We start from the raw sequence: 13844 nt of genomic DNA on the forward strand, positions 1-13844 counted from the left end.
CTTGTCTTCGACGTGACTAGTGAACGCTTTATTAGGAAATCCCTCCGCCCGGACATCGGATGAAAGACACCGAGTTCTAACTGTCCTATGGTATGGTATTGACGGTAAAGGACATTACAGCTGCACTTCACAACACTTGACAACTATCATCCAAAAGTCGGAGATCACATCTTCACAGTTCCTGCACCACAAATTAGACTTATTTATCTTGTACATCATGACACAATGGTAACTGAAGTATTAATTCATTTACCGCATGTGACACATGGCATTTTTGTCACAGACTAAAGGTACAACCAGACATCAAGACTGTGACTGCACTTCGCTATGTGTCAATAACTATTCCATAACGACTATCTATACTAGTCCAGCCTGAACATAAGGCAAGGCTTCCTTTTAAGCTGAATTAAACGGCAATACTGAAAGATGACAAATTTTTAATGGCACATAAATGACGATACATGTACTGTGAGAACCTACTCTATGTTGGACGACAGACCACCACAGCTAGCAGCTATATACACTACAAGAGCTAGCTCCACGCCGAGCTGCCACTGTTGGTATGTACATCTCTACACGCCAACACTCCACACCAGGACATCTCAACTGGTGTCCCTTTAGCCATTTAGCTAAGTCCGCGAGGGAGATCGGACAACTTCCGCTTCCGCCATTTTCAGAGTAGAGGTCAAGGTCACACCTTAAAATCTGCGCCAAATCATGGAGTCTCTGTTTGGCATTTCTGTGACCGATGGCCATATAATACTCTGTTATTTTTTATGACGTCACATATGACGTCATCGCAGTTTCAGTAGTCCACAATATGTTGCCATTAAAACAGCATTCCGGCAGTTAGTGGTGGGTTTTTATCCAATGAGGTAGCAGGGTTGTATTCTGAGCCAGAGTTGCTTAATACGCTGGAGTAGGGTCCATGTAGCGATGGGGGTGTCTGGTGTCCCGGGGTTGCCTTGCTGGGGGCTGGAGGTGGACTCGACCATTTTGTGCTGTCTGACTGGACCTTTCCTGGGAAGGGAAAGAAAATGAAGTTAGACAGGTGCTTCATACATATCTCAGATGTCATAAATGTCATCAACAATTTTGACATTTGACATTTTTGACACATGTGTCTTTGGCTAAGACAATTGAAATTAATTTATTGCTTTAGTGCCAATCAAAGGCCACATCTCGAGATAGTAGAATATTTGAAATATTGTGTCAGACACTTCCAACTTATCTAGCAGATGTCCCTACACCCTCAAGTGTAATAGCAACTGTCACCTCAGTAGACAGTCTATCTCACTTGTGCAATAGTGTATGACATGTCTCCAAACGTTTCAATTTAGAAGGAATCCGCCCACGTGTGCAGGGCAGACTTTTTGTAGGTTGTATGTCGCCAATGTCTAGTAAAGTGTCTGTTCGTTATAGAATACGCGAGTGGGTGAATGTTGTTTAACGCCGTTGTCAGCAATATTACAAACAAAACAGCGGCATTTGTATAACAGCCAAACGGTCTAGACCAGCTAAACGAATGACTTAGGTCATGAGCAACGATCCACGCCATCAGAGTAATGAAACACAAGCAGCCCAGACACAGACAAGATAGTCTGTCTCCATTTTCGCCGTCCCAACAACAAGCATAAGGAACATAGGACCTATTCAAACACGGAATCCCAATGAGGTTTTCTTGAGATCTCCCTGTACATATGTATTGCGCAAGTCATCATGGCCATCTGAGACAATGTGACCGCCTCCGTGGTCTAGTGGTACAGCGTCCGCCCGGAGAGCGGAAGGTCCGGGGTTTGATCCCCGGCCGCGTCATACCAAAAGACGTTAAAAGATGGTACTTGTTGTTACCCTGTCTGGCGCTCGGCATTAAGGGTCTAAAACAAGGACTGGTCGGCTCGGAGTCAGTATACTGTGTCTGAGAGGGGTATTCATGTTAAACTGCGGCATTGTATCTCAGTGGGCTAGCACTATAAATCGGCATCAGTCCGGCCTAGTACTAGAAGCCACACACACACACGTGAATGCACGTCGCTATATAAGTGCAATAATCTTAGACGCGACGTTAAACCCAATTTCAACTCACCCCTGAGACAATGTTACGAAGAATGTGAAACAACAACCAAAGCACGAAATCTAGCAGTGTCTGTTTATTGTTTAACGCCGGACAGCAATATTCCAGCTATATGACGGCGGTCTGTTAAGAATCGAGTATGAACAGACAATCCAGTGATTAACATTATGAGCATCGATGTAGACCAATGGGATACGATGATATTCATCAACCAAGTCTGCGAGTCTGACCACCCTATCCCGTGAGTCGTTGACCTCTTCTATCCCCGATCTTTCACAGAGAATTTAGTTGTGAGATATTTTATATATAGTATTACTACGAGCAAAACAAGCGATTTTGAAGGAATTTGTGAGTGGGCATAAACTGTTATTAAAACAATATCACGAAAGAATGAACTTGAATTGTTCAAATTTTGGGGATCGACCCCGGGTGATCAGCGAAACGAGAGAACAGACTACCTATTACCAGAAAGCATATGCTGAAGGAAAAGGGGCGGTCGGGTAGCCTAGTGGTTAAAGCGTTCGCTCGTCACGCCGAAGACCCGGGTTCGATTCCCGACATGGGTACAATGTGTGAAGCCCATTTCTGGTGTCCCCCGTCGTGATATTGCTGGAATACTGCTAAAAGCGGCGTAAAACCAAACTCACTCACTCACTGAAGGAAAAATGCTGTACCTGATTGGTTCGTGGGTTCTTCCATTGACTTGGGTTTGTCTTTATTGATGTTGTTATTGTTGTTGTTATTGTTATTGTTGTTATTTGAGTTGTTAGTGTTGTTGGCGTCTTTATTACTGGGGTTGCTGTTCTGCTGTTGTGACGTCTGCTGTTGCTGCTTCATTCGCTCCATCTTCCGGAACTTTGCACGCCTGTTCTGGAACCACACCTACGAACAAACAAGCAACGGTCACCATCCACGTCCATCAAACAACGTGCTTCTACGTCAAGGTAAAGAAAGTACCACACATGCCATGTTAGGATCTGTTCAAATCATTCTATATCAGTGCTTGTGATTCTTATGAATATAACTGATTTACCGGAGACTAGGTTCGATATATCGATACATTCAAGAAAACAAGGTTCGACTGTAGTAGTTCATGGTTTAATAGAATTTGTTTTGGGGCTTCACATATCCATGCTCATTCATACATGTTATCCTCATACAGTAAACTACGGTTGTAACGAACTCAAAGGAACCACTAAGTTTAGTTCGTTATAACCGTAGTTCGTTATGAATACAATACATATACAGCAAATGGACGGGACCAAAACAAGTTCGTTATATCCGACAATTCGTTATAAGCGTGTTCCTTATAAACGTAGTTTACTGTCTATGTATCAGTATTGGCCAATCCACCCTACCATCATCGCCAAACCCACATTTCTGTTTTTCAACACGCCGTTCCTTACTCCCCTTATCCCGGCTTCTGTATATTTCTAGTCGACCATCTGTACACCCCTTCCTTCATCACCCCCTGTTTCTGCATTCTGAATCCCATCATACCCACCGCTCCATCCATCACCCGGGCAGCCTGCGTATATCGCCACTCACCCTGCCTCTCTAAATCCGCTACCGACCTGACTCAGTAGACCCTAACGTACCCTGCTCCCGGAAGTAAACAAATAAATCTCCGCGCTCAAAGGCGTCGAGCGCTCTGATTGGTAAATATCAACATGTGCTGACCAATCAGAGCATCGATTCCATTTCAACTTCGGCCACGTTTATTTATATAAATGGGTCCTGTGTTTCAGTAATATCACTACCCTGCTTCAGGAGCATGTGCCCTGCCTCTGTGTACGTGTACCCTCACCCCCGACCTCTCTACCCACCTGGACTCTGGCTTCTGTGAGGTCTGTCTTCATGGCGATCTCCTCCCGGGTGTAGATATCCGGGTAGTGAGTCTCGGCGAACGCTTTCTCTAATTCCTTGAGTTGTGCAGAGGTGAAGGTCGTCCTGATGCGACGCTGTTTCCGCTTCTCGGGGTTAACGGAACTCTCGTGCGCATGCTGGTACATCTTGTAGGGCAGACCTGCTGACCAAGCATCAAACGTCTGAGTATAGGCAAGACCATATTTACATACGATCGTTGTAGGACATGTAACAACAACTGACGTTGTCCGACCTCCGACTACGTTGAGAATATACTGACAAACTAACGTGATATTACACGTTAATATGTCAGCGATAACAGGTGTGAAAGTCATGTATGACATGTCCTATATGTTAATGACTACCGTATTCGACGTAATAAGTGCCCAGGGCTCTCAAAATTAGAAATAGGGGGCTCTTATTAGAATATTATTTTGGTGAAAAAAAAACAGAGCTGAAAGATCGTTAATTTCGTGGTTTATGCTGACAGCCTGAAATGTTAACATAAGACAGATATATTTTTCCAGAATTTGATTGCCCATAATTAAGGGTGCATATAACATACGAGTGCGTATTATACACGAATAAATAAGTCTTGTGTACATTGATCAATCGGAAGGGGTGCTGATTGGGATTGTTCACTAGCCAATATATTAGCAAATATCGCCGTGGGCGCTTATTACGTCGAATACGATATATGAATAAATGACAAGTTGTTTCACAGCAGACATGATATATCAACCGTGAGGAAGCCATTTAACAAGCCTACCCGTAGCATCTCTGACGATCGAATGATCTCGTCGTTTTAAAGGGGCACTTCGAACACAAATAAACACTTCCAGTACTTAAACACTAAGTCCTATTTCGCATGCTTTAAATGTGTTAGGGTGTACTTAAACTCACAGCTCCAGGGTACAAAGCCAACATATGAACAACTCATTTGTCCCTTTTATTCGTATAGATCTTTGTATACAATATATGTCCTTTTGACTTCTGTGGATAAGATATTAAATCTCGTACACGTCGATGACCATTGCATGCATTGTGCAAGCTGTATTGCCCATTGCACGCATTAGGCAAACGGTCTGCCCAAAGCACGCAATGGGCAGATGCACAGATTCAGTGTAACATATGCATACAGATAGTGCATTGTGTACACTTTATTCAAATGATAAACGTCCAACGATTCTAACAAGCAACTTTATAAGATGACAAAAAGGAAGATGGGTAATATTGTATTACAGAGATGCAGACATATTTTAATGCCTCCGGTGAATAGGACATGCAACTGTCTGAGAGTGTTGGTTGCTAGGAAACAACCCGTTGATCCAGACAGAAAGAGTAAACATATGTGATGAGGATGCGACACAGTGAAAGGGTGAAGGTTCATTGACAGATGGTAGAGAGGGGATCAAGACGGGTAGAGAATAAAGGGGCAGAGAGGGGAGACAAACGATTTTATTCACCTCGGATATGTCCTGCGCGTGCCTGCTCACCCTGGCCAAAAATTCCTGAAAGTACAAGGTCAAAGGTCAGCGACCAACGGCATGAGACATATGACTAAACAACAAAGGTAATTTTGAGTGTGGATGATAACGCGAGCAACAATATTTTCTAGAATTGCAAAACGGAAAGACACTGTTTATATTAGAACTAGTATTTATGCTTTTAGAAGAATAGGACCAGCGTCTCCTCGTGCGAAATTGATAACTTGCTAAGTAAACGGCTGTCACCCATACTGTAGAAATACAGAAAAAATTTGCAGGTGATATATTGGGTTTGGTACTTATAAAGCATTATTCTAGCTTTATCACTGCTTTATTTGAGTCAGGGAGAGACCAACCAGTGATTGATATTATAAGCAACGACCCACGACGTCGGGGCACGGTGATGCGCAATCATCCAAGTCACCGAGCCTGACCTTCTGATACACTTTAGTCACCACTTTGGGACTAAATATAACCCGGGTTCCCCACGGGGATGGTGTGGTACGTTGTAAAGAAAGGGGGGTGGGGGGTAGAATTAACACCTTGTTCCAGAAACGATTCGGCCACCTGAGTGTTAGAACAATGAAGGTTAAGGTATCTGAAGGTTATAGCAACCCAGACATTGTTCCATTAAACTGAATAGTTACGTCCGTATTGCAAGGGAGCATCCTCTTGATTTGCATGGGGTCGGTGGGAATTGTTTTTAAGAACAATCTATTTTTCCAGCTATATCCAACAAACTATTTAATTACTAACCACCGTCAAACAATCTATTCATTTTTACTAATAACCCCCCAAAATGACATTTGGGTATTTCCGATTTTTTATGATAAAAAGATTTTGATTTCAAGAAAATACAGAATTTGATTTCGAGAAAACAGTAAAAAATTTTTTTTAAATTCAAACAAACTTTTCATTTGTCTCACCACTGCGAACAAACTATTAATTTTGGGAATATGTCTGAACAACCATTCATTTTACCCCACAAACCCCCTACCCCATAGAACCATAGACATGATAGATCCTCCCTAAACAAAAAAACGAAATTGATGACTGTAGGGGTCTACAACATTGTAAATTAAATTTTTTACTAAGGATTAACTAAAGAAAATCAGATAAGCTGACCTTTACCATTTTAGATTTATGAACCTTTACACTTTTAAATTTAGAATTACCACACCTGATTAAAACCGTCAACAAGAACGCAGTAACGGATGACGGCCGTAATTAGCATGGGTTCATGTATTGTACGAAGTAGCACGATTAAAGTCATGCAGATATCGTCCTCAAAAAAGATCCCATCGTTAGTAGTGTGTAGGTCTGTCAAAATGTAGTTTAGACAATAGCCGTAGTGCTGAGATTGCCTTGAACAGGTGTGGGCAAGTCGAGCTAGAGCCTTGAACAGGTACAGGTGAGCAGTCGCAAAGTATCCCATGGTAAATTCGATGGGACATTAATGACTTGGGATGAGAGAGGGTAGGATGGATAAAATTGAAGATGGCTTTGGAAGATGTGGGTTTAGGATGGCTAGCTTGGAGATCAGGATCTGGTCGGCAAATGAACAGCTAAGGCTGGGTATGCTTGGATCGAGGTGCGGGTCGGGATTGGTAAAGTTGGGTATACTTGGATCGAGGTGTGGCTCGGGATTGGTAAGGTTGGGTATACTTAGATCGAGGTGGGGCTCGGGATTGGTAAAGTTGGGTATAATTGGATCGAGGTGTGGGTCGGGATTGGTAAGGTTGGGTATACTTGGATCGAGGTGTGGGTCGGATTGGTAAGGTTGGGTATAATTGGATCGAGGTGTGGGTCGGGATTGATAAGGTTGGGTATACTTGGATCGAGGTGTGGGTCGGGATTGCTAAGGTTGAGTATACTTGGGTCAAGGTGTGGGTCGGGATTGCTAAGGTTGGGTATACTTGGATCGAGGTGTGGGTCGGGATTGCTAAGGTTGAGTATACTTGTATAGTTGGCGGTTGGCGGTCGGGATGACATAGGGCAGAGATGGATGAGCCTTCTGTTGAAACTTATAAACACGTGAGGAGTGGTGATCAATGCCAGGACAATAGGAAGGTCAAAGAAACTAAAAACTTCAGACACAAAGACCACGTATAAGTGACTTTTGTCATTAAAGGTGAAATATTTATGATGTCTCTGAAGCTGATATAGAATATTTTCGACAAAGATTGTCACATCAAAGACTAAAATAAAGTACGTCGTGGAAGACTGTCACGTGAAGTGCCATAACGAAGTAAGCAAGCAGTGAACACAGACTGGGATATTAATCAGAGCTCATATGCCAGTATAATAGGATACACCGCAGCGCATCTGACAGGTTCCAGCAAGATTAAAGCAAATCATAGCGACCACTTGTATTGCCAAGTGGACCCCAGCAACCCATGTAAATACATGTACGTGGGGCACTTTAAATAAATGGATTTAAGTTTCAGGGGATGAATATTCATGATTGAACTGGCTAGCACCATTATTGTGTCTTGGAATACGCCTCGTAATCCACAAGCTTGTGTTAAACAAGCATAGCATCTTCACTGTAAAATACAATCAAGGAACTGGGCAAGCAGATAAGGTCTTGTCCATCATGTCTCATGTTTTGAGTTTGAACTTGTTTCGTAAATATTCATTATGTTGTTGGAAATAGAAGCAAAAAGGCGAAAAGGTAAAAAATTAACCGGCATGTCATCGTTTGGATCAAAACAGCTCGGAATATGGACACACAAAGATTATATTTAGGCTATGATTAAGAAATCTGTGTAGGGTTAAAAAGTATTTTATATGTTTTTGGTTGTATTAACGTTTGGCACGGTTTTTTTTCGCATCTTAAAGCAGTTGTATCAGGGTAAAAAACGCTTCTCGGTGATGTATTCGTTGCATGGGAAAAAAAGCTATAATAGTAACAGATTCACAAACGGCCATTTCACAGAGTCCACTTCTCGATCACAGAAAGAAATGGGAACAGAAAACACACTGGCAGAAAATAACGTTTATCTCTACAAAACCAGCTGTGTACTTGTCAGTAGCATCCACAACCATGAAGCAGATCCTGCTGTCGAGAAAGCCCGGAAATATTATGGAAATGTTCTTTAACGTCAATTCCAATACAAAATGTATGACAAAATTCGTCTTTCATTTTTGTTAGCCTGACTGTTGGCTAATTGGGCAGACTTTGTTGTCGTCGGTCCTTGCTTACATCTCGTAACTAGCGCATGTTTACTTTCGGTTCCTGTCACGTTCGATTAGGGTCAGCTTGAGGGATGGTAGTCTTCGCCGCAAGCAGAGGCAGGCCATTATTCCACAGAGACTCCAGAAGAACGGCCTCCTCGGTGGCTATCACTCACAACCAAATCGATAATGTTCGCCAATCCGAGTTATTTATTTATCGTGCGTTTATCAAATCAATTCCCTCTACAGAGTCTGTTTCTCTTTATTTGTGGGATCAAAATTGGAGAAATGGAATGATTTGTCGACCCCGGCAAAATTAGATAAGCTGAATCGGGCATCTGGTCTTCTTCATCGCAATGCTGATACGTCTAGGAGGGAGTCCCTCTGCTGGTCCGGTGCTGCGCACTGATCGTATCTAGGCTGATTTCGTTACGACATGCATACCCTTCGTAATTACGCTCCTCACAGTTACCGCTTGACCAGCTATCCGGAACCGTTGCGTGATCATTCTTGTCCTAAACTCGCCATTTAACGTTCACTGTCGAGATCAGAGCATTACAATGACTGTCGGAGATAGTAATTAGTGACAGTTAGATAGAAACTGCTGGTCTGTCACGAAAGCAAGATGGCTGCACGGTTCCCATAAGACACCGCGCGCCCCTTGATGTTGCAGCGGAATGACCTTTATCCGCGGGACGCGTGTCTGGATGTATTTGAACGCAACGTACGCAGTCATCGTAACAACATCGGAGAGTCGCATATACACAAGGCAAACACGATAAAGGACCGTGATTCTTGTTCACTGAGCATGCCACGTGTCCCTAGGCTTCAATGAGAATGCTTTATTAGATCAGACAAGCGGCCACGAGGCGGGATGAATTTTGCAGTCCTTTTTTAATAGTAGAAATTTGATCAAAGTGGCTAATAAAATAAACATTGCACAACAAACCGTTAACCGTAACATTTGTAATTGAAAATAGAAACAGTTTTTATCTTGAATTAGGTAAATGGAGTTAATCGGCTCCACGAAGCCTGTAAGGTACTGCTTGACGGTAGTGGCCCATTAATGTGTTTAATTACACGGCTGCCATGTATGCCTGAAACCGCTGTAGCGGAGGGTGACAGACCCAGCGTGATGCCAACGCGTTTGATATATGCATCGAGTACCATAACAAGGAAACCAAAGGTAGACATGTAATTGCCCTGTGTGAAACCCTTTGTAATTATACTCCCCACACTTTAATCAAGACGACAAACAAGCGATATACGTGTGTTTCCTAAAAATAGCACTGTTTGCAACGAACCGCATTAAAAATTCATCATGGCACCTGTGACGGTTTGGTCCAAACTGAAGACGAAGTATGTCGAAAGAAAATTGTGGCCGGGTCTCTAGCTCCACCTAATGGAACAAAGCGCCAAATGTATATTTGTTTCAGGTTTTTTTCTGTTTTGTTTTACAGGTATTTCTTCATTTTCAATATTAGACGATGACCCAAGCGAACTACGAACTGAGCAGTCACCTGATATAGGACACTGTGACGTCAGAGTCGGAGCTATCCCCGGCTGATTTCGATCAAGTCTCGTGGGATCTCGTTCAAGAAAAATTTATCTTGATGGGCGGGTTAGCTTTTATCAGGCTGTGCTCTCAATGCTGATTATTCTACAGACGGTTTATTGCATAAAAGTACAATATTTCAGCGCCAAGTCCCACGGGGCTGCGGCTAATTCTGTTAAGAAAAGGCTCGAATCAGCGCTTGTGACGCAAATTGGGTTTCACATATTGATATTAGTTTTATATTCTAGTAATCAGATTAGGTTGGAGAGGTTTTCAATATAAAATGCGTGTAATTGTTCGCAGAAGCAAGCCTACATGGAACTCTTCTGAGATTGAGGGAGAAAATTAAACGGGCACTTGTTCCCCTTCCCTCAACCTTAAAACTCCTCTAACAATGGCGGACTAAGTTTTGATTAAATAAATTTCCAATTATTCGCCAAACGGGATGACACCTAATCTATCAGAATCGTCCTGGTTGATATTCGCACTAATACAATCAAGCTGTTTGGGCGACCGGGGAAATAAATTACGATCTACACAGGCGATCACAGAGCCCTCTATATCAAAGCGCCTGACGCTAGGGGGCGCTCTCAGTTGAGAATGATTTAAAATCGGAATTTGGTTTAATCCGGAATCGATGCTGATCACATTTGACTCACGCGTATATTGAACATCGTCACCTCTTTAGCACCGGAATCAAGCACAATTAAATGAAAACCAACACGCTGGATCAACCAGCACGAGTCGGTGTTTGAGCGAGGGAGACAGGGTTGCAGACCCCAATTCAATTTGCCATCCGCGATTGTAAACCAGGCAGACCCATCCAGCCGGGTATTTAAACTAGGAGTATCCTGTGTGTTATGGAAGCAGACAACCCTGATTAGAAGAGGAATGGAGATATGGGAAGAGACACTATTTCGCAATTTGCTGTGTTTGTTTATGCTGAATCACCGGTGGCGCTGGCACACACGGCCATCAACGTCACTTCCGGTGCTGTCTTCTCTGGCTGTGATCAGATCCACATCTGTTGAAATGCTGATTAGAAAGGATTTGGCTTGCCCCAGGGACCATACTGTATTATCAGTAATGCAATCAGTCACATATACTGAAATATACTGAGAAACAGAACTGTCCTACCGTAGTAACCTTGACATGTATTGTTTGACATTAAGAAGTTGTCGGATGCCAACCTTGGCAGTGTCTACACGTCTGGCATGACTGACGCGAGTGTGTACGTCGAATCAAAATGAATCTTAACCTGATTTTTAAGTCACAAGAGTACAAACACAAACAGACAGATAACGACTCCCTTGCGACGGTGACTTCAGTCTTGTATTTTGGGGGGGCAGTTGTTTTCTGAATCTCACATTGACTGAAAATACTTCTACAACGTATTTACGTAATGACCTTCCTAGTCCTAACCCTTTATCCTGACCTCGTTATAATCAACCAAACTATTAGAACCGTCGATCCCTCCATTTCTACAACAGTCAAATGACTATACACGACCTCGCCTAGTCTGCGCATCGGACGCAACTCCACACTCACTCACTTACTCTTCTAACACCCCCCCCCCCCCCCCCCCCCCCACCTCCCCCACTCCCACCCCAACCCAGCGGAACACATCCAGCCCATCCCAACCCCACTGTCCCGCTTCTCTAAAATTAACTCAAATCCTCCACCCCACCCCTCCCTCTAAAATGTCCGACCCCTTCTCTTTAAGAACAATACCACACACGCCCCTCTACCCTCCATCTCTCATAACCATCCCCTCCGTACATCCCCTCCCCTTTACCTATGATGCAGTCCATCATCCCCTGTACTAATAGGCCCAAAGCAGCCTAGGTAATCAAAACCTACTCCAACCCCCAAGCGACACATTATCTCATTGTTCTCATTGACATATCTATTTCAGCGTGACTGTAATTGCAGTTCTACTCGTTTGCACATCCGTGTAAACAGGCTTCTCTTGCCGTCTTCTAATCTAATCATAACATTATATATATCGTTTCCTATTTCACCTCAGCGCTGATTTATACAATATTTGATGTTGAAAAATGTCCAGTGAAATTTACTTTGTTCGCAAATTAATAAGCATTGTATAAAAACATATTTCAGGAAATTCCTTGATGTTAAAATATATGATACATGCTATATATTTATAAAACTATTACTAAGATAGCATTACAGGTTTCTAAAAAGCTGCAAAAATATCAGTCTATTTTTAACATTATTTGTAATGAACATAGTACAATATTTATTGAACCATTACGTAAGGTTACAGCATTAAAAATATGAAAACATCAAATTATTAAAAGAACAGCTCAAGTACGCTGTAAAGTAAAGGGTATTAAATCGTTGTTACTAAATTTTAATTCTTTGCAACTTAACCGTGTCGATAGCGCCGTCTCCGGCAGTGTGTGACACTAGCTGGTGTACAACTATCTACACGTTCGGACTGAGGGACAGCGGGCTTCATACGACAAAATATACCTTACGTTTAAAAATGGACGGCTATATGAAACAACTACAGCAGCATCGCGTGGTTTGACTGGCAGTTGAAAAAAGTTGTAGTGACATAACCGGACAACCATTAACAATTACAAATTGCGTGATAATATCATAAATATAGCATTATATTACTATTAGAATGAAATAGAACAAAAAAATATATGACAGGCAATTAGACGACGGGCTGTATATTTGGGTTTTTTTTTAAACAGCAAAAATATTTATGTATATATAATCGTTCACGTTTAGAATGAAAATCGGCATTCATCACCTACTTCTACTTTCATAGGGGGGGCCTTTATCAGAATATATAGATTCCCTGTTATTTATTTTGTTGAAGAGCAAAAGCGGGTTGCACTTTGTGGAACGAGATTTTCATCATCAACAAGGATAGGAATTTTACAAACGTTGTTCTAGTGTGTTATCCGCTGAAACGAACCCCGGGCAGGGTAAGAAACTCTTTTACAGATGGATGCTGATGTTGAGAGTCAAGTTGGGGACACCAACGTGTGGATGCAAGTTGAAACGTTTCGAATCCTTAACCTTGAGATGACCATAACATTCTGTTCCAAAGTACCCAGTTCGTAACATCACGCCATGTTCTTTTCATAATCGCCATCTACCAACTACCAGTGCGGGAGTTTATAGCACTGATGGCCTCCCGTAGGATTAATTATATAAGTGGTAAATTCGGTACTAATACAGAATAAAAATGAATGAGTCATTCTTAGAGACAAAAAATAAACAATTTGGTTGTGCGTTGTGTTTGTTTAATGATGGCAAATTCAACACCGAACCAATATTCGCCCAAGTAATTATTTTGAAAATAACTAGAGCGTATGTAATACCTAGGAAATAGCATTTCCTCGAGTTTTAACCAAAACAGATTTCAATCAAGGGGCAATGTTTTGAGCCATGTTGTCTTTATACGAGAAATAATTCTTTCCGTGATTGGATTCAAATTGGAAACCTTTGCCCATGACAACAGTTTCATTAATAGGAGGCATTTTGTTCTTTAACTGCATTTTTTTGTAAATCGGCGGATCTGTATTTCAAGGGCAGGGAACACACGACTCTCTCATCGTCACCAGATTTGGATAAAACAAAGTATGCCAATAATCATTACCATCGCAAAGATGCAAGAATTTATTTTCTAAAAAATAATAAAATAAAC

The 13844-nt window shown here is 42.1% G+C and overlaps 1 protein-coding gene across 5 annotated transcripts in view; it reads right to left on the minus strand.

Annotated features, from left to right (window-relative positions):
- Window positions 1-420: 420 nt before the first annotated feature.
- LOC124149608 (paired mesoderm homeobox protein 2A-like) overlaps window positions 421-13844 on the minus strand; it is a 34523-nt gene continuing 21099 nt past the window's right edge. For 2 of the 5 annotated variants that reach the window (XM_046521307.2, XM_046521305.2), the window contains 4 exons: window positions 5407-5451; window positions 3901-4100; window positions 2749-2956; window positions 421-1020 (listed from right to left, as the gene is read on the minus strand). In XM_046521307.2, coding sequence (XP_046377263.1) covers window positions 830-1020; window positions 2749-2956; window positions 3901-4100; window positions 5407-5451 — 644 coding nt within the window. In that variant the 3' untranslated portion in view covers window positions 421-829. Of the gene's footprint in view, window positions 1021-2748; window positions 2957-3900; window positions 4104-5406; window positions 5452-13844 lie in introns of all 5 variants that reach the window. The other 3 variants (XM_046521306.2, XM_046521303.2, XM_046521308.2) reach the window with 2 other exon arrangements.

This window comes from Haliotis rufescens, unplaced genomic scaffold, assembly GCF_023055435.1.
Source record: "Haliotis rufescens isolate VD_foot unplaced genomic scaffold, xgHalRufe1.0.p SCAF_7, whole genome shotgun sequence".
NCBI lineage: Eukaryota > Metazoa > Mollusca > Gastropoda > Lepetellida > Haliotidae > Haliotis > Haliotis rufescens.